General features: G+C 33.8%; 1 protein-coding gene across 2 annotated transcripts in view; it reads left to right on the forward strand.

Moving 5' to 3' along the window:
• LOC141301079 (GTPase HRas-like) overlaps nt 1-22495 on the forward strand; it is a 44314-nt gene that overhangs the window by 347 nt on the left and 21472 nt on the right. For both annotated transcript variants that reach the window (XM_073831333.1, XM_073831334.1), the window contains exon 2: nt 17982-18123. In XM_073831333.1, coding sequence (XP_073687434.1) covers nt 18013-18123 — 111 coding nt within the window. In that variant the 5' untranslated portion in view covers nt 17982-18012. The remainder of the gene's footprint in view (nt 1-17981; nt 18124-22495) is intronic.

Here is a 22495-nt window from a genome sequence, read left to right on the forward strand (position 1 = left end):
TATAACACAGATTACAGGACTATTCTGCATTTTCTATAATCTGCGTTTAATTTTAAATTATTTGATTTAAGTAGACATTTAAAAAAACATATTGTTTGTATTTAATTACTTAGTTTATCAACCAGTCACAATGAAACTTGTTCAAGCATCTAAAACACTGAATCAGATCAGTTTACACTGAATCAGACTCTAGTAATCGATCAAACTGATCCGCTGCTTATTTTCCCGCCAGCTCGCCGTTACCGGAAAAGATTTAACGGCCAGCACTGAACGTAAACATGCTGTCTGTTGTCTAATTTGCTAAGTTTTAGTGGCATCCATGTGACAGTTACGAGCCTCTCTGTGTAAACTCGGGTGACGCCCCATAGTACCGGACGAACAATTGCAAACTCTACTATGGCGAAGACGAGCTTATGAATATTAAGTAGTCTATCCCAAATTTGCGTCGCAGCGTTCCAATGGCGATGGCGCGTTTGCTGAATACTAATTAGTTTCCGCTGACGTCGCTTGGAAGCACGCCAATGGCAAAGCTCCGCTTATGAATATTAATACTCCTCAACATAGTAGGATTCATAACTTCTGGATGATGAAGAGCAGTGCGGAAGTTTAATACTGTGTTTAAACGCAGGTCAAACAAGTACAAAAGTTTAATATTTTATTGCACCTGAAGTAGATTTTTTAGAGTATACTGCATAGCCTGTTATGTTGATTTTAACTATATACAAAATGAAAGTATGTTCTTCAGAAGCCCTAAATCTGTTTACTGTTATTCAAGATGATGTGAGTAGGTAGGTAATATCAAGCGAGTCGATTTTTTTCAATTAACCGTCGATTAATCTGTATTTACAGGCTGTTTTCACTGTGAGAGGTACACTAAATTGACGCTGTGTAATGTTAACTGTTATAACTGTTATGTTTATACGTTTTTGGCAGTGACTTTGAAGCGTAAATATGATCCAGAACTTCTGAAAAACTGTTTTAAACAGGTCTAAGATGCCCAATCAGGTGTGTTTGCTGGTTTTAAAGAGGTTTTGGGGTGGTCAGATTGAGAAATTAGCTTGACCTGCCAGGTTAAACCAGTTAAAACCATCCTAAACCAGCTCAGACCAGTGTTGGATATCTAAAACTAAAACTATTTTTTTTTTTAATCTAAAAAAATATATATGTATGATATATATGAAAAAACAAACAAAACAAAAAAAACGTTTAGGTCAAAGTACAGCAAAAGCTAACATTTTGAAATATTTTTACTATTTAAAATAACCGTTTTCTATTTGAATATATTTTAAAATGTTATTTATTTCTGTGATTTCAAAGCTGAATTTTCAGCATCATTACTCCAGTCTTCAGTGTCACACGATCCTTCAGAAATCATTCCAATATTCTGATTTACTGCTAAAAAAACATTTATTATTATTATAGAAAATTCAGAAGAACAGCATTTATCTGAAATATAAATCTTTTGTAACATTATAAATGTCGTTATCATCACTTTTGATCAATTTAAAGCATCCTTGCTAAATAAAAAAAATAATAATTTCTATAATTTCTGTCCCAAAATAATAATAATAATAAAATTATACTGACTCCAAGCTTTTAAATGCTATAGTGTATAATGTTACAAAAGCTTTTTATTTAAGATAAATGATGTTCTTCTGAACTTTCTAAAATCAACAGTTTTAAATATTGATATTAATAATAATAATAAATGTTTCTTGAGCAGCAAATCAGCATATCAGAATGATTTCTGAAGGATCATGTGACACTAAAAAGACTGGAGTAATGATGCTGAAAATTCAGCTTTAAAAAACAAAACAAAATATAAACAATATATGAAAAAACATTAATGAAAATTAAACTAAAAATAGTCAAAGTACTAGTAAATAAAAAACACATAGCACAAGATATATGGATGCGTTCAGATATTTATATAATTGTTTTCTCCATACTGTGCAGTAATGCATTTGGACAAACATTGTCTTAAAGTGTCTGCAGTGAAGGGCAGAACATTTAGGCTAGACAGATGTAATGATCTGGCCAGTGCTGGTTATTTTGGGAGATGATGTCAGTCGCTCACTCAGCCTGGATCTGTTATGGTTCCTCAGTGTTCGATTCCTTCGTCTCCCATGTGAGATTCCTTTTACTGTCTGAACCCCACTGGAAATCACTTAGGCCTGCTTCTGTAGGGTTGCGGCTCGGAGAAAATTGATACTTCTGATTCTGTTGAGACCATTTACTTGTGCCCTAACATAATGTTGAGCAATATATGATTTTAAATGACTCCACCTTTCAGGATCCCAGTGATTAGGCAAATCATTTCCAGCCCAGTTCCAAGGTATTGAATGCATGTCAATGTTGGTAAAACGCAAGTTTATCCTGAGCTTCCAGAGGGACTCTCGGGTTTCATATTGGCCGCTCATGGTGACAGGGTGTATGTATGCGGCTCTAAAGCTTTGGCAGATCCCAGAGCCGATGTCTAGTTCTTGCTTTCAGCCTTGCCTGTAGTTTTTCAATGATAAATCACGTCGCTTGCTGACAGGAGGAACGTTGTTGCTTTCCTAAGCAATCACACTTACCGTATTCACCTGCCAGATGATTAAACAGCCCAAAAAATCCCTAGACGTCCATTTAGGAGGGGCTGAGTTATTACTAGAGATTAGAATATCACTTTGGTGATGCACCAAAATGAATTATTTAAAACAGACATTAGTTATAGATTAGGTGAAAACCAAAAATAAAGTTTTAGTAATAAATTTGGATGATTGAACCAATGTGCCTCTGTTGTTTTCTGGTCTTGCATGAAGGTGTTTTTGCTGGTTTTAAAGTGGTTTTGAGCTGCTCAGGTTGGGAGATCATCTAGACTAGCCAAAGACCTGATAGTCTGAACCAGTTAAGACCATCTTAATCCAATAAGAGCCAGTGTTGATTATCATTTACTAAAACTAGACTGTTACAAATCACTTTCAGTAATTGAAATAAAATAAGACTGTACTTAGAACTAAGCTAAAATAGTTAAAGTGGCCTTTTTTTTTAAGTTATCACTTTAAACACATGGTAAATCAATAATTATTGTTTAAAAATGCTACATTTTGTATTACATTGGGGGGTGAATTTGGAAATATTTATAATTCGCTTAGCTAAAAATACAGAATTATGTTAGTCTTATGACTACATAAAAAGTTTATATATTGAATTAAAAAGTTTATATACATTAATTAATAATAATTGATAAACATGGGAAGCTCAAATGTGTGACCTCAAGGATTTACCATATTTGCTGCGTCATTACTATACGTGATAATAAATTAAATCTGTATAAACTTGCATTTTGGGTAAACTATTCATGGTATTGTCGCAAAATTAAAATGTAAATTTGGAAACTAACTGAAAAAAAATTAAGGAAATTGACAGAAACCAGAATTGAAGTTTTCATTTAGGCAAAACTGTAAAGTTTTGTTTAGGGATGCATTGAAATTTCGGCCGCTGAAAATTATTGGCTAAAATGCCATTTTCCGTTTTTGTCTGAAAGAGAAAAATTGTCAAAAATATATGAACTGTCTGGCAAATTTTTAGTTCAATTAAAAAGTCTTACAAAATTATTTGATATTATTTAATAAAATAATCAATAATTATAATTCTTTTTCTGGTTTTTGGCCAAGTGCCTCCAGAATTTTTGGTTTCGGCCCAGAATTTTCATTTCAGTGCATACCTTAGTTTTGTTAATTAAATTTAGGAAATTGAACCCTGAAGCTGGTCAGGGTTTATGTTACTGGTGATAAACCAGTAACAGTAAAGTTCTTTGTCAATAAGACGGCTCTTGATATTTTGGATGAACAAATTTCACATATTGTCACTCTAGTTTACACTACTGACATGTTTAGTCCCTAGTCTATCCACGTTTGTGTGCTTGAAATAGATGCTGACTGAGTTAAAACATGCCGTTTGAGAATCTCTTTAGATCAAGGAAGTCAACCTCTAAAAATATTTATTCCAAAATCATTATGTTGGCAACTTGCTGATCTATTTAAGCTACAGTCGTGGCCAAAAGTTTTGAGAATGACACAAATAATCGGAAAGAGGCTTCATCTGAGAATATGACTTTGCCCCAGTCCTCAGCAGTCCATTCGCCATACTTTTTGCAGAAGATCAATCTGTCCCTGATGTTTTTTTTTGGAGAGAAGTGGCTTCTTTGCTGCCCTTCTTGACACCAGGCCATCTTCCAAAAGTCTTCGCCTCACAGCTCTAGACTAAAATATGTTAGCAAAGTGTTAAACCATGGTAGCAGAATGCAATTTATGTTAGCAACATGTTAGCAATGTGTTAAATCATTCTAGCAACATGTAAACATGTTAGCAATGTGCTAAAACATACTAGCGATGGACTAAAATAGGGCTGTCAAGCGATTATTCGCTATTAATCGTTTGACAGCTCTAGACTAAAATATGTTAGCAAAGTGTTAAAACATGGTAGGAGAATGCCAGTTTGTTAGCAGTGTGCTAAAACATGCTAGCAATGTTAAAAACATGTTAATTAATGCTAACAACATGATTAAACGTGTTAACAACATTATAATATGCTTGCAATGCATTACATAATGTTAGAAATGTGTTAAATAACATTAGCAACATGTTAAAACATGTTAGCATTGTGTTAATTAATGCTAGCAACATGTTAGCAATGTGCCAAATCATGCTAGCAACATGTTAAAACATGTTAGCAATGTGCTAAGATAGGGCTGTCAAACGATTAATCACGTTTAATCATGATTAATCGCAATTAATCGTTTGACAGCCCTATTAGCTAAGTGTTAAAACATGATAGCAGAATGCCAGTTTATATTAGCGATGTGCTAAGTATGTTAGCAATGTGTTAAAACATGTTAACAGAATGTTAAATCATGTTAGCAACTTGAAAACATTTTAGCAATGTGCCAGAACACATTAATACCATTTTATTGACTTTGCGTAGAATTTTCAAGCTTTTAAACAACGCTTTGTCAAGCCAGCATTAAAGTTTGTTTACAAACTGTACTCATCTAGTTTTGGCTGAATATTTTTGGTTGCTGAAATTTCATTGCATCACTACTTTAGGTATAAGTTGGAAAGTAACTGCAACTGCATAGCAAGACTCTGGAAACACACTTAAGACATTGTTTCACTATAGTGTTTTCTGAGGTTCAGACAGTTGTTTCCCAAACAGTTCAGGACTACGGGGGCTCATTAGGACCCTTCTGAAGCCCTACGGCACTTTGGCGCTAATTATAAGTCGTAGAGAGAGCGGGATAGAGATTCCCCAATGGGACCTACAGTCTGGTCTCCACTGATCCAGTGTTCATCCCAAACAACATGTTGCACTGACAGAAGGTCCCAATCAAACTTTCATTGCCCTCTGTGTGTGTGTGTGTGTGTGTGTGTGTGTGTTACTCATTCATCCTCCCCTCGCTGTGCCCTACTTTAGTTGCAGGGTTTATTCAAATCATGGCCTAAATTTGGGCAAACTTTGTTCATGCGTGTTAAATTGAAACTGAAAGTAGCACCGTCACTCACCTCAGAGTTAGCTCAACTACATATAAACATCAGCAAGACTTAACACACTTCCCTGAGAATGACTAATGGACTTTCTAGTGACTTTACATTTATTTTGTATATACTTATATTCATATAATTGATATTATATACAGTCAAGCCCGAAATTATTCATACCCCTGGCAAATTCTGACTTAAAGTTACTTTTATTCAACCAGCAAGTTTTTTTTTTTATTATTAGAAATGACACAGGCTTCTCCCAAAAGATAATAAGACGATGTACAAGAGGCATCACTGTGGAAAAAAATATTACTTATCTTTTATTTACATTTGAACAAAAAGTGGCTATTACAGCAATCAAACGCTTCCTATAATTGCTGACCAGCTTTGTGCATGTCTCCACTGGTATTTTTGCCCATTCATCTTTAGCAATGAGCTCTAACTCTTTCAGGTTGGAGGGTCTTCTTGCCATCACCCTGATCTTTAGCTCCCTCCACAGATTCTCAATTGGATTTAAGTCAGGACTCTGGCTGGGCCACTGCAAAACATTAATGTTTTTGTCTGCTAACCATTTTTACACCACTTTTGCTGTGTGTTTTGGGTCGTTGTCGTGCTGAAATGTCCACTGGTGCCCAAGGCCAAGTTTCTCTGCAGACTGCCTGATGTTGTTGTTGAGAATTTTGATGTATTGCTCCTTTTTCATGGTGCCGTTTACTGTGATTAGGTTCCCTGGTCCACCGGCTGAAAAACACCCCCAAAACATTAGGTTCCCACCACCATGTTTGACAGTGGGGATTAGGGTTGTGACGATGAGGAAATTTCCCCACCGGTTAATCGGCACGTGACAACACCGGTAATACCGGTATCACCGTGGGGGTGGGGGTTTGCTCTTTTTTCTGCTTTTAAATAGCTTATAAATGCGTGCGTATTATACTTTCACTTTCAGTTTTGCGGGAATTGGCAATTCGGCGTCAATTGTTTTAATGGACGACAACGAAACTACAAAAAAAAAAAAAAACTTTGAACCCAAAATATTGCCAAACAGGTGCTTTTGGACACTAAATCGTCCGCCATTCTCTTTCTGTAAATTCGACTCCTCGCACAGATAATTAACACGGCCAATTCACCATCAGCAATCACACTCCGTATCCAAGCACTACAAGAGAATCCCTTTAAATAGCCAAGCAGTCTTACCTTCATCATTTCTTGTTTTCAGCATCCCTCTCCCTGGGCAGGGGGAGTGCCCCGGGCTCGCTTAACATGGCTCAAACATGCTTAACTTTTACGCTGTTTATTATATGTAAGCGCGAACTCCTCACGTGATAAATGAAATATGACGCATTGTAGCTATGTTCAGTTTTTTTTCAATTATATTGCATGCTCTCGTCTTAAGTAAATTATTTAGAATGATATTTTCCATTCAATTCAAATAAATATTTAATAAAAAACGAATACTTAAAAAAAAAAAAAAAAAAAAAAGTGGAGACGGTGTCACGGTGGAAAAGTGATGTCACCGGTGTTGCGTCTTAAAACCGGTAACACCGTCAACACCGTCTATCGTGGCAAGCCTAGTGGGGATGGTGTTCTTAGGGTTGAAAGTTTCTCCTTTTTTACGCCAAATGAAGGCTACATCATTGTGGCCAAACAATTCAATTTTTGTTTCATCTGACCATAAAACAGAAGACCAGAAGTCTTCTTCTTTGTCCAGATGAGCATTTGCAAAGGCCAAGCGGGCTTTTGTGTGTCTTATCTGGAGAAGTGGTGTCCTCCTTGGTCTGCGTCCGTGGTCTCCAGTAGTGTTCAGTGTCCGTTGGACTGTCTGCCTTGAGATGTTGCCACCAGCAGAGCCCAGATTCATCAGGATGACCTTGGTGGTGATTCTTCTCACTATCCTCCTGGCCAGCACAGGTCTCACTTTTGGCTTTTTAGACCATGTCCTCTGAGATTTTTCACAGTGCGGAACGTCTTTTATTTTTTAATAATACTTTGCACTGTAGCCACTGGAACTTCAAAACATTTAGATATGGTCTTATAGCCCTTTCCTGACTTGTGAGCAGCCACAATGCGCAGCCGCAGGTCCTCAGTGAGCTCCTTTGTCTTAGGAGCAGAGAGCTTCTGTTTTTCACCTGTTGAGTTGATTAAAACAGCTGTTCCCAATGAATCAGGGTCATCAGGATGCTTTAGAACAGCTTGGACTATTTGGAATGGTATAGAACTTTGGATTTTCCCATAGACTGTGACAGTTTGCAAAGGGTATGAATAATTTTGGACATGCCACTTTTTGTTCAAATGTAAAAAAAAGCTGAGAAATATGTTTTTTTTCACAATGATGCCTCTTGTACATCGTCTTATTATCTTTTGGGAGAAGCTGTGTCATTTCCGGTCAAAAAAAAAAAAAGGCTGAATAAAAGTAACTTTAAGTCAGAATTTGCCAGGGGTATGAATAATTTCTGGCTTGACTGTATAATATATTTTATATATAAACAACGTATTGTTGTCAAATATTTACATGCATGTGTGTGTCTTTATATATACATAATTAATATACACAGTATAACAAATATATTAATATAACCTTTTATTTTGGACATATTTAATTTCTAAATACAAATGACCTGCGTCATACTGTGCGCAGTTTAACAGTGCATGTTATTTTAATCGAAATATTACTTTTTCGTAATCTTTCATTGAAATGTAATCAAATGTAATGTAAATGTAATAATGAAACAACTTTTTTTGTGATGTAACCAAAAGCACAAGGGTGTGGCAGAATGATATTAACCAATAATATTAGACTTTGCACAATGCAGTCAAATCCTGATTTCCTGAAATCTCACCCAGTGTTATGTTAGTATCGAGATACTATTAAAGATAAACTAACGGAATTTTTTTCCTATTTCATTTACCATTAACATTTTAATTTAGTTTTTTTTTTCTAATATTTTGTTTTTGTTTTTTTACCATATATTTTTTTTAGTTTTAGTTAACAAACAAAATACAAAATTAAAGGGATATTACAGGCAAAAATGACATTCAGTTATCATTTACTCATCCTCATGTTTTTCCAAAAAACATTGTATGTTCTTCTTCGGGAAAAGATTTTTTGAAAACGTTGACTTTTATTGTATGGACAAAAACAAACAAACAAAAACGCATTTTTGTATCACTGAAGAAGGTGATTTGGAATAATGTGAACAATGTGAGTAAACGAAGACAGAATTTTATTTTTGGATTAGTTTAGTTGTGTTTACTAAATTAGCAAAATAAGCAAAAATGTATTATTTAATTTCATTATTTTTATACGATTTTAAAGAAAAGTTTACATTTAACATCAATAAGACTTAAAATGTAATATGGTGTGACCATCAAATATATAAAAATTCATAGAATGATTTGAATATACTGTGTGTGTGTGTGTGTGTGTGTGTGTGTGTGTGTGTGTGTGTGTGTGTGTGTGTGCGCGCATGTTAAATTTCTGAAATTAGAAATAAATTTTGATATTTTTGGGGGTATAGAGTCAAAAGTGTCAGGGTGGTACAACTGTCCTAATATAATAATGGAGAAAAAAGTATGGATGCACGATATATCGGCCACCATATCGGTATCGGCAGATAAATGTACGTTTTTACCATTATCTCATAAGCACAATTGGGTGATATATTAAGTGTTTGGGACATAGCTTTTAATGGTGAGACTTTTATGTTTCAGGCTCTTAAAAATTATATAAAATTTGGATTTAGATTTTAAATTAGCTTAGCTTTTAAATATTAAGGAATTATCGGTTATCGGTATTATTATTATCGGTTATTAAGCCTTATTAAAAATACTTTTTTTTTGAAAAATCATGGTAGTTTGACATATTTTTGTTAATATTTCTTATAAAAAAAAACAGTTTGTACATTGTGTAAAAATGTTGGTGCATTGCATTTTAGAATGCAGTGATGCACAAAACCGTGTTTGTTCATGTACTTGCATATTTTAAGCCTAATTAGTGAACTTTGCTATTGCCTTTCTAAATTATCAGAGTTACTGTATGATTTTCTCATGGTAGATGATAGAACAGGTGAAAAATCTCTTAGTTCTTTCATGCAGTCATATCTAGATACTAGAATGGGTGGGCTTTTAAGGATTTAAGGCAGTTGTACATACAAGTGTCTATCACATGTGAACTCCCTGCCCTTTGCCTTTAATAGCTCAATGGTGTCTGAGAGCGTGTGTCGGGAGTGTGTGTGGAGTTACTTATTAATCGTCCAGCACTCACAAATACACTGCACTGGTTTTAGTCTCCATAGTACCAAGAAACGTAATCATTAACACTGCAGATGCACCTCTGATGATCCTGAGCTGCGTTTACAGCCTGATGACGACAAATAGATGTCTAATAATAAAACTCCACACCCTGAGACTAATATAGTCTGTCTGGTGATGGATGCCCACCACTGTTAAATTGTCTTAAAGTGAACCTTGTTGTGCGTTATGTGATTTTCAGCAGGGTCAGTGACAAATAATGCAAAATCTTAAAAAAGTCTTAAAAATAATTGTTTAAAACACGTGCAAGGTGTTTAGAATCTTAATATACTCTTTGTATTTATGTTGAGTTTTATATGGTTTTTAAAAAATTCATACAATTTTCGATAACAGTAAAAATTTTAGAAAAAAAAAGAAAAAAGCCTTTAAAGAATGAATTTCTTAAAGGTTGTAAGCTCAAATATGCTAGTTTGTCATTTAAAAAAATATTTCTTAGAAAAAAACTGCTTCACTGTTTGTATTCATGTTAAGTTTTATATGGTTTTGAAAAATTTGATACAATTTTTAAGAAAAGTTTAAATATTAGCACTAGTAACATTAAAAATGTCATATGGTGTAACCATCAAATGTGTAAAAAATTAATACACAGAAAAAATTAAAGTTTTTTTTAATTTCTAAATTAAAATTGATTTGGCATTTTTGGGGGCATAGACTTAAAAATGTCAGGGTGGTACGACTATAATAATGAAGAAAAACGCCTCTAAAGAATTAATTTCTTAAAGGTTGTTTGCTCAAAAATGTTAGTTTGTCATTTTTTTGTATTATTTCTTAGAAAAAACTGCTTCACTGTTTGTCATTAATATTTTTTCACTAAATGAAAGTCATGTGGTCTGACCAACATGCAGAAAAAAATTAAAGAGTGTCAATACGGTTGATACTGTAAAATCTCAAAAAGCTCAAATGATCAGAAAGTTTTAAACAAATAAAGGTTAGTTCTCGTTGTGAAATGTCATGTAGTGTGACTCTACAGAAATATTAATTGATTAATGATATTTGTAAAACAAAAAATAATAATAGCTTGAAAAACTGCTTCTGTGGAGAATAAAAGAAGGTGCAAAACAGGTGCAAAGTTCTTAGACTGTTAATATTCTCCTTGTATTCATGTTGAGTTTTATATGGTTTTGAATTTTTTTAGTATAATTTTTAAGAAACGTTTAAATTTAACACTAATAACACTAAAAATGCCATATAATGTAACCATCAAATATATAAAAATTCATACACAGAACAAATTGACTTAACATTTTTTGGATTTCTAAATAAAAATTCATTTTGACATTTTTGGGGGCATAAACTTAAAAATGTCAGGGTGGTACGACTATAATAATGAAGAAAAAGCCTCTAAAGAATGAATTTCTTAAACGCCGTTTGCTCAAAAATGCTAGTTTGTTATTTTTTGTAATTAATATTTCTTAAAAAAAGTTGTGGTATGACCAATATGCAGAAAAAAATTAAAGTGTGTCAAGGTTGATGCAGTAAGTTTAAATGATCAGAAAGTTTTAAACAAATAAAGGTTAGTTCACGTTGTGAAATGTCATGTGGTTTGACTCTACAGAAATATTAATAGATTGATGATGTTTGTAAAACAAAAAATAATCATACCTTGAAAAACAGCTTCTGCGGAGCATAAAATAAGGTGCAAAACAGGTGCAAAGTTTTTAAACTCTTAATATACTCTTTGTATTCATGTTGAGTTTTATATGGTTTTGAAAAATTTGATAAAATTTTTAAGAAAAGTTAAAGTTTTAGCACTAGTAACATTAAAAATGTCATATGGTGTAACCATCAAATATATAAAAATTCATACACAGAACAAATTGACTAAACTTTTTTACATTTCTAAATTAATTCATTTTGACATTTTTGGGGGCATAAACTTAAAAATGTCAGGGTGGTACGACTATAATAATGAAGAAAAAAGCCTTTAAAGAATGAATTTCTTAAAGGTTGTTTGCTCAAAAATGCTAGTTTGTCATTTTTTGTAATATTTCTTAGAAAAAACCTGCTTCACTGTTTGTCATTAATATTTTTTCCCTAAATGAAAGTCATGTGGTACGACCAACATGCAGAAAAAAATTAAAGGGTGTCAAGATGGATGCAGTAAGTCTCAAAGTTTAAACGATCCGAAATTTTTAAACAAATAAAGGTTAGTTCTCGTTGTGAAATGTCATGTAGTGTGACTCTACAGAAATATTAATTGATTAATGATATTTCTAAAACAAAAAATAATAATAGCTTGAAAAACAGCTTCTGCAGAGAGTAAAAGAAAGTGCAAAAAAAGGGGTTTGAAAAATTTTATACAATTTTTAAGAAAAGTTTCAATTTTAGCACTAGTAACATTAAATATGTCAAATATTAAAAAAAATCATACACAGAACAAATTGACTAAACGTTTTTTAAATTTCTAAATTTATTTTGACATTTTTGGGGGCATAAACTTAAAAATGTCAGGGTGGTACGACTATAATAATGAAGAAAAAAGCCTTTTAAAGAATTAATTTCTTAAAGGTTGTTTGCTCATTTTTATATTTCTTAGAAAAAAACTGCTTCACTGATTGTCATTAATATTTTTTCCCTAAATGAAAGTCATATGGTACGACCAACATGCAGAAAAAAATGCAGGTGCAAAGTTTTTAGCCTCTTAATATACTCTTTGTATTCATGTTGAATTTGATATGGTTTTAAAACGTTTATATAAGTTTAAGAAAAGTTAAAATTTAACACTAATAACACTAAAAATGCCATATAGTGTAACCATCAAATATATAAAAATTCATACACATCAATTTTTCTTGAAAATAAGAAAATGTTTTGGTTTACTTCATTATGTATAATTAATTGATATGAGAAGGTATATAGAAGAAAAATTGGCATTTACTCACCCTTATGTAGTTTCAAACTTATATGACTTTCTTCTGTGGGGCATAAAAGAAGATATTTTAAGAAATGTTTCTGTTTCTTAACATTGTTTGGACACCATTGACTTCCACAGAAGGAAAAAGTCATACATGGTCTCCTTGTTTAGATAAATAGTTAAAACGTTGTGTGAATGAGGGTTTAATTTGTGGCCACATTATTTTTTTCTTTTCTAAACAACTAACTCAAGTCAAATTAGGCAATACTAGACTGACTTGCATTTCTCAGGAGCTGCCTTTTTCTTTGGAAATCCAGTTGAAACCTCAGAACCTCACGGTCTGGAAAACAACATCAACCACCCGAAACTAGCAACAACCAGCCTATGATAATAATAAAACCAGTGAGGGACAGTAGCTGGATCACATTCAGAGTTAATGTTGTTTTGGACCATGTTGAAACTTGAACTGAAAACCACAAAATGATCAGTTATCAGATAAAAGCTTGGTGTGCTGCAAGCTTGGGTCTTATTTCAAGTGCCAGAATGCTTTTCATATTTCATAGTTTATCTTCCTTGCATTTCTGTGCGAGTTTGTTCACTGAATGCTAAACAGCAAAACATGAAAGAGCATTCCAGATTCCTTTAGGATGAAATTCTCTAGGACTCTTGGTCGTGGCGGACTATAGGGGGAGTTTACACAACACTGTTTTCAACTAAAAACTGACAACTTTTAGTGTCGTTTGGCCATTCTTTCACACGACAACAGCGATAATTAACTGTAGATTTACCACAGTTTTACTACAAATACCACAATTAAACTGTAGTTGGTGTAGCAAAACCATGGTTAATTTGCAGTTACAATGGTTTACCTACAATAACCATTTGCTTTTATTTGTAGTAGAACTTTCCGTTTTTAGTACATCGTTGATGTTTTTTGCATTTACAGGTCACCTGGCATAAGTAAAAGTGACATGATTATACTTATGACATGATTATAAGTGATATGATTGTACTATAACCTCCAAGAAACACCTCTTACGTGGCCACTCTCAAGTATAAGGGGCTTTTCTTGCCATTATTGCTTGGAAAATCCCTTATTTACACTGCAGACGTCTGCGGTGCATTCCGCCTCTGACGCAGCCACCGGAGCTTATCGTAGACACTCTAGTCAATGCTTGTGTTTGTACCAGCTGCTAGAGGTCAACCGATACTGGATTTTACCGATACCAATAGCTAGGTTGGACCACACTGGCCGATACCGATTAATCGACCGATAGTTTTTAAAATGGCTACTGAATGGAAAACAAATAGTGCTATACTATTTAAATAAAAAGTAGCATACTGAACCATATTGAGTAAATGAATAAAAAAATTAATATGAATTATATATTAATCATTACAGTTAGTTTATAGTTCATTGTTAACAAAAGCAGCTAAATTTTTTTTAAAGAAATTAACACATTCTAACTAGGAACAATACTTCTATTCTACAGCTTTTATCAATCTTAATGTTACAAATGGACTCATATTGTAAAGTGTTACCATTACATCAACAATCAAGCTAAAGATGGCCATCTTTAAATATCTACACAAAGGCCACAGTATTGAAATTACATACATATGGATATTGTGTACTTTCACAATTTAACTGCTTCTATTCTAGAACATTTGTGACCCTGGACCACAAAACCAGTCTTAAGTCGCTGGGGTATATTTGTAGCAATAGCCAAAAATACATAATATGGGTCAAAATTATTGATTTTTCTTTTATGCCAAAAATCATTAGGAAATTAAGTAAAGATCATGTTCCATGAAGTTTTTTGTGAAATTTCTACTATAAATATATCAAAATGTAACAAGTCAGAATTGTGAGATATACATTCGGAACTGAGAGAAAAGTCAAAATTGCGAGATAAAAACTCGGAATTGCAAGAAAAAAGTTCAAATTGTGAGATATAAACTCGGAATTGTGAGAAAAAAGTCAGAATTGCAAGATATAAACTCGGAATTGCGGGAAAAAAGTCAGAATTGCAAGATATAAATTAAGAATTGCGAGAAACAAGTCAGAATTGTGAGATATACATTCCAAATTGCGAGAAAAGTCAAAATTGTGAGATAAAAACTCGGAATTGCAAGAAAAAAGTTCAAATTGTGAGATATAACCTCGGAATTGTGAGAAAAAAAGTCTAAATTGCGAGATATAAACTCAGAATTGCTAGAAAAAAAGTCAGAATTGTGAGATATAAACTCGGAATTGCAAGAAATAAGTCAGAATTGCAAGATATAAACTCGGAATTGCGGAGTAAAAGTCAGAAATGCAAGATATAAATTTGGAATTGTGAGAAACAAGTCAGAATTGTGAAATATACATTCAGAATTGCAAGAAAAGTCAGAATAGCAAGATACAAATTCGGAATTGCGAGAAACAAGTCAGAATTGTGAAATAAAAAATGAAAGTTTTTATCTCGCAATTCTGACTTTATTTCTCACAATTGTGAGTTTTTACCTTTTTATTTTTTAGTAAGTGGTGGAAACAGGCTTCCATAATTTTATATTATACAGATAAGTATGATCAGAAAGTCTTAAAATGTAATATAGTACTATAGTTATAATTTGCACAGAAAAATACTGAAAAAATTCTGCAGTAACACAATATTACTGTACCAGACTATAAATGGTTAAACATTGCATTATATGTAATTTTACTGTAAAATGCATTACATTTTTTAAAAGCACCTGAAACACCTATTTGAATATATTTCAATTCTTTTTAGTCACTGCATTTCATTTTCTACATGAATGCTTTTATCGCTGTTCTTTTTTCGAAATTAGTAATATGCATTGTTAAGAACTTAATTTGGAGAAGTTTAAAGGTGATTTTCTCAGTATTTAGATTTTTTGCACCCTCAGATTCTAGACTTTCAAGTAGGCGTATCTCGGCCAAATATTGTCCTATCCTAACAAACCATATATCAATAGAAAGCTTATTTATTGAGCTTTCATATGATGTATACATCTCAGTTTTGTAAAATTTAACCTTATGACTGGTTTTGTAGTCCAGGGTCACATTTGTGATTATCTAATCAAAGTATGTATTTCACACACAGGGCAAAAGTCGTGGTATCGTCGCATTCAATACAAGTGGCGATCTACAAGAGTTTATTTGATCAGCAAATCGGCAAAAGTATACTGCTGTCCTTTCTCCACTAATGCAAAATGTAGTCAACAAATTAAACACTTAGTAATGATGCACATGCACACCGCTTTGTTGTTGATGTTTTAAAACCGCCTCTGAAGTGTTCTGCTCTGTATAACAAAGACTTATAGGGACTTTGCTGTACAATGAGTACCTTCTCAGCCGCTCTAGCAACAGACCCAACCCAGAAAAACTATCGGCATGGATTTTTACCGATAACCGATATTACCGCCAATTAACTGTCGGTGCAGATCAATTTGAACAAACGTTTTCATTCTTTTTTTAATGCGGTCGCAGCAAAATACAAATAAATTTAGCAAAAACCATGACTCTAACAGCAAGAGGCAAAAAAAATACATTTTAGTCGCATAACATTGGTTAATGGAAAGGCAGTAATTTTGCAATAGTTTTTTTTTTTACATTTATAGAACATCACAAAAGTAAATTTTTGAAAATGGCGACGTCATGCGTATGCGTATTAATTGTTCAGTTGATAGGAATGCATATGTGCACAAATGCGTAATGTTTATGTACAAAGTGACGTCGCCAATTATTGGCCTGCTGTGCGTAATATAGTGTTTTTAGTCGTTTTCGTGGATCGTTTTGACAACGTTGTCTATACATGAAACTTTTTCATTTTTAGTTGTTGCTTTCATGTAAATGTACCTTAACGTGCTCCTAAAGACCGTGACACACCATGCTAAGCTGCAGTTCTAACCACGCAAGTTTGCGATGCTGTTTGCGAATGTTCGTTTGAACTGCGATTTCGTAAAACATTAAATAATTGAACTATGTTGGTAATTTGCACCCACAGTTGGCTAATGATGCTTTTAGAAAGCACATTCCAGATTGTATTTTCAGCTTGGTAAACCAGTACACGAGACAAAAAAATTGCTGAAAGTGACAAAGTAAGCAAATACACAGCGCTGCTTTGTTTGTGGTTTATATATTTGCAGCCCTAGCTCTTACAGGCTCCCTTTTTTGAATGACGCATGCAAACCTACACATTTATAGAATATCGAAAAGGTTAATTTGTGAAAACAGTGACAAGTTTGCAATACTGTTTGAGCAATGTTTGTTGGAACTATGGTTTCGTAAAACATTAAATATTTAAACTAAGTTGATAACTTGCGATCACAGTTGGCTAACGGTGCTTTTATCAAACATCCCAGATTGGATGTTCAGCAAACCAGTGCACGAGGCAAAAAATCGTTGAAAGTGACAAAGTAAGCAAAAAACGTGGCACTGCTTTTTTATGGTTTGTATATTCACAGCCCTAGCTCTTATAATTTCCCTTTTTTTCGAATGGCAGATACAAACTACTGCTACTTACTGTTAAAGAGTGGAATTCACAAAATAAAAACATAATTTCCCAAAACCACTCATATGTCTCAAAAAAGGTTTTTATTCTTGCATGAGGTGGTTTCTTAGACAACTTGAACAAAAGTGGAAACAGTTTTCCGCATTTACAGTTCAGCTGGCGTATTTAAAAGTAACATCATTTTTTTAATGTACCATATGTAATGTCTGCGATATATATAAACCTACCAACATCCGTCGTCACGACTTATCGCAAGAGGAAAAAAATACGCTTTAGTCACATAACATCGGTAAATGGAAGCACAGTGATTTCGCAATAGTTTTTTGTCGACATTTATTAAATATTGCTAATGTTTTTGCAGATCTGTAATGAAAACACAGCCGACTGTACTCTTTGTGATATGTTCAAATGTAACTATTTGGCCTAGATGTAGGCGACATTGGACTTTTGTCGTCGTTAGTTCTTTCAAGTCGGTTTGCTGTATCTGGTCGTTAATATGGATGTTTAACTACAGAAAAGGCACCAAAGTGCACCAGTTTGTAATAATTTGCAGGCTTTAGTTGAAAGTTTTTAGTCATATAGTCAAAGATTTGAGGTGAGACAGTGACACTTTGGACTTCTTATGTGCTCATTTCAACAAAGCACTGCTGTCAAACATTATGTCCTATGAATCCTAAACAAACCTTCAGGCCTGAAGAAGATCTTTGCTGTGCCTATAATAGAAATCAGTGGATTTTGATGCAGTCTGTATTGATGGTGCTGCTGTTTTCTCCTCAGGTGTGGCGAGAGGTTGAAGAGGAGTGAAGGGATGACTGAATATAAGCTGGTGGTGGTGGGCGCTGGAGGCGTGGGCAAGAGCGCTCTCACCATCCAACTCATCCAGAACCACTTTGTGGATGAATACGACCCCACTATAGAGGTAACGTGTGTGTGTGTATGAGTGATCTCATCCAGTAATATATACGGTATCATCTATATATAAAATATCATCAGCACACTGTGGCCGAAATCAGTACATAATCAATAACTATACTGTGCTTTTTGTGTTTTTACCTTGTCAGCTGGAGCTCTTAGATACTTATAAGTGATTTTGTTTGGCAATTTTTATTTACTGCTCTTTAATATGCTGACAGTAATTTAGTAATTTATGAAATACGGTCTTACTAATGATAATTAGAAACTGTAATAAACCCAGATAGTACAGTGGTCTGTCATATATCAATAAAAAAAGGTCAGCAATTCTGTAGCAGCTAGTTACAGTATGTTGTCCATACAATGGGAGTCAATGGGGTCCAATGTTGTTAATATTATTTAATGGACCTGAGTTTATATGAACTAACAATGAACAGTTGGATTTCATTGCTCATTGTTAGTTAATGTATAACTCTTGTTAACTAATGAAACCTTATTGTAAGTGTTACCAGAATTTCAGTAGCCAGTATAATATTGATGTCTTTAACAGTGCTAATGAATATACTTTCTTTATTTAATGACAGAAATTAAATGTAGCCTATGTTGCATTTCTCATTTACTGTATTTACTGAGTAATCCACTATTTTGTAGAGGGGGGGTCAAATGGCAGTTTACACCTGAGATTCAGAACCAAATTACAGGGGGGTAAAAATGACTTCAGAAAGATGGCAGCATCATAATGTTATTTTTACACAGGGATTAGTAGCTCTATTAGTAAAATCCGTTGACTTTAGCAATCTTTGTTACATTATGTGCCAATGGCGACCATTCAAAAATGGAGAAACAGCACTTTTCAAGTTTTTACTTCAAGGTTTGCATGTCTGTAACTCAAGAAGTATTACAGCTATTTGAATGCCCTTTTAGGTATTGGGTCTCAATGAATTTTCCTTTTGGCATCTTCATTTTTAAGGCCCTATATGGTTCGGTTCCAGAGATATTGGAATTTCAATGTGGCTTGAAGAGTATTGTACAGATTTTCAACGGTCAAAAACCTAATGTGGGTCAATTTGCTAAAATATGAGGCTTCTTTCCTTTTAAAGAGGAATGTCTGAAGAAGAAATAACGTTGAAACTAGAAATGTATCTCATTTCCTTCTGTCAAAACAACTGCATTAAACATGCCTGTCTGAGTGTCATAAATATTCTTTTTCCAAAGTTTACATTTCCAAAGATATCGCCATAAGATTTTAGATTCTAGTTCTTAATAAACTTTTCTCTTAGAATCCCCATTTTTAAGGCCCTGCATCATTCAGTCCCAGAGATATGGCAATGTAGGACCTTAAAAATGAATATTCCAGGAGAAAAGTTCTTTAAGAACTAGAATCTAAAATCATATAGTGATATATTTAATACTTCTTGAGTTATAGGCACGCAAACTTTGGAAAAATAATATTTATGGCACTCAGGTATATTCAATGCAGTTGTCTTGACTGAAGCAAACAAAGTCGTCTCATATTTTTGCAAACTGACCCACATGACCCAAATTGTGTACGATTTACTCCTGGAGCCATATTGAAATTCCAATATCTCTGGAACCAAACCATGTAGGGCCTTAAAAATAAAGATACCAAAGGCAGGGTTCGTACGGGTGCTTGAATTCCTTGAAAATGCTTGAATTTTAATGTAGTGTTTTCAAGGTTTGAAAAATGCTTGGATTTTGGATGAAGTGCTTGAAAGTGCTTGAATATGCAGTTGCATCGGTTTCATATTAATTCGCTTTCATACTAAATAGTTATTTTTTGTTTTGCTTATAATATGTAAAAGAAAGAAAAGAAAAAAAAACAGCTCCGCTCAAGTGTGCACGTGAGGCTGTAGTGTGATCCGCCGGTCTTTCTTGCTGCGCGCCCTCTGATGGAACAGAGCGGTAGATAAAACATGCCAGTTATCAGGAGGTTGTTGCATCAGTCCTCGATGGCTTGAAAACGACAAATAAGAATTATGTTTAAAACGAGAATTTGGGGATCGCAAAATTGCCAGCCCGATGTCTCGGGGCTATTGTGTTTTCCAGTCGGACTACTAAAATGTTTCACCGGACTATCTTAAAGTAGAGGGCTCGTGCGGGTCATTACAAACTCATCAATTTAGCCTTATCAAAGTTAAGGCCATACAAAATTTTAAATGTATTAAATAGTATAAGAAAAGGCTTAATTATAAGTTTAAGAGTTAGGGACGGATATACGAGAATCGCGATAGGCTGGATAAAACTTCAAAAGGCAATGATATCATATTGAATAAACATACACACTGCACGTTTCAAAGTCAAAACGCGGCACGGATGTCTTTATATGAATGTATCTGAAGGGAACCGACTGTCCTCAGAAACGTGTCGTTGGCATTTTCATTTCATGTCTGATAAAACTGCGTTAATGCTGATTTGTGTACAGCCGTTATTAGGAAACCGTAATATTTCAGCACTCCTAAAGCGCCCCCTCGTGACAGGGAATGAATTTGCGAATATTCAGCTGTTTAGCAAGATTATTACAAATATTGGCGCATGTTTTTATGCAGCAAACACATAAGAGTTGTAAATGTAAAAGTTATGTGCTTTCTAAAAATCTAAACAATTAAGACAGTAATATTTATGTTTTAAATAAATTATACTTGATATATCCATTTTAAAGGTATAAAGGCTGAAATGCCATTGTATAAGATGTTTTGTTTTTGTGAAAATCTGAATTATAAATCATGTCATTTTATGGCTTAATGTTACTGTACATTGTTCAACCCAACTACAGTGTTCATTTTACTTGTGCAGCTCTTAAAAGGGTCATAAATTGCCTTAAATTGATATTTAAAAATTCTGCAGATACACTGTAAATAATGAAAAAAATACCTTGATATTTGTGAATAGGAAATCAGGTAGGAGTCTAAATGTCAATCAAAAATATTTTCAATGTTTAAAAAATTGTCTTTTTTCATTTGGGCCAGTTAAATTTTATTATTAATTTTATAGTGTCTTTTTGACTACCTTTTAGTAGGCTACTTTTAGGCTGGAATGTGAAATGTATTTGTGAAAATCCTTCAAGTTTTAGAAAGTTTTCAAGTTTTAGAATTTTAGTTTATCATATTTTTTTACAGTCATTTTATATCAGTCATTAATGTGTTACCATAGACATTGCCCTACTCCACTCATACAGTATTACTTTTATTTGTGCAGGTCTTAAAAAGCCTTTAAATTTTATTTTTAAAATACTACAGATACTCAGTAAATTATATTAATTATATATTTTAAATTATATAATTTGTATACTGAATGTTGACTATTTATATGGGGCAATGTTATATGCAATCTAGACAGTTGTTTTTTAATATCACAATAACATCTGATTTAAAGTTTAGAACTCATGTCTGTGAATATGTAATTTGCCACAGTGCTGGAATATCTTGAAAATGCACCTTGAAAGTGCTTGAAAAGTGCTTGAATTTTACTTTGGAAAAGGTGTAAGAACCCTGCAAAGGGAAGGTTTGCTAAGACCCAATATCTAAAAGGACATTAAGATATCTTAAATACTTCATGAGTTACAGACATGCAAACTTTGGAGTAAAAACATGAAAAGTGCCATTTCCCCATTTTTGATTGGTCACTATTGGCACATAATGCAACAAAGATTGGTAAAGTCAACAGATTTTACTAATAGAGCTACCAATCTCTGTGTAAAAATAACATTATGATGCTGCCATCTTTCTGAAGTCATTTTAAAGCCCCTGTAAATTGGCTCTGAATCTCTGAAAATCTGAAAAATTGCCATTTTGACCCCCTCTACAAAATAGTGGATTACTTAGTAAATATTCATCCATGCCATTTAATATTTGGCTTTCATCACTATACATGGTTATCGTTCTTCAGAAAAAAATCAGTCAACTCTGGTTGACCCACAGAATAACCCATTAGCTAATGGAACCTTGTGCTTTATTTGATTCTGATTCCTCTCCAGCCTTCTTGTTCTGTACATTATGCTTTATTATAGGAATCAGTGGTTCTGTATCTCACATCATCGCTGGGCGGCAAATAAAATCCAGCCTCACCATTCACTCATTCAGTCAGTCTGTTTCTCAGCACACTCGGTGTCAAATACACCGCAGGAGTTTCCCCTCGGCCTGCGTTTGCTCTCAGCGTGAGGGATGTGTGTGTGTGTGTACGTGCTGCTACACGTCCCTCACGCTCTCTCTGTCCTGTTTTCCCGCCACGCCCGTCTCTGGACAAACAATGTCCTTTTTATGGCTGAATCGCTGTGCGCTTACACACATGAGCACACAGACGCGTGTTTATGTGTCTGACGGCACACAACTCAACCATCTCCACTGTCCGTTTGGCGTTTC

Source organism: Garra rufa, chromosome 25 (assembly GCF_049309525.1).
Source record: "Garra rufa chromosome 25, GarRuf1.0, whole genome shotgun sequence".
Lineage (NCBI taxonomy): Eukaryota > Metazoa > Chordata > Actinopteri > Cypriniformes > Cyprinidae > Garra > Garra rufa.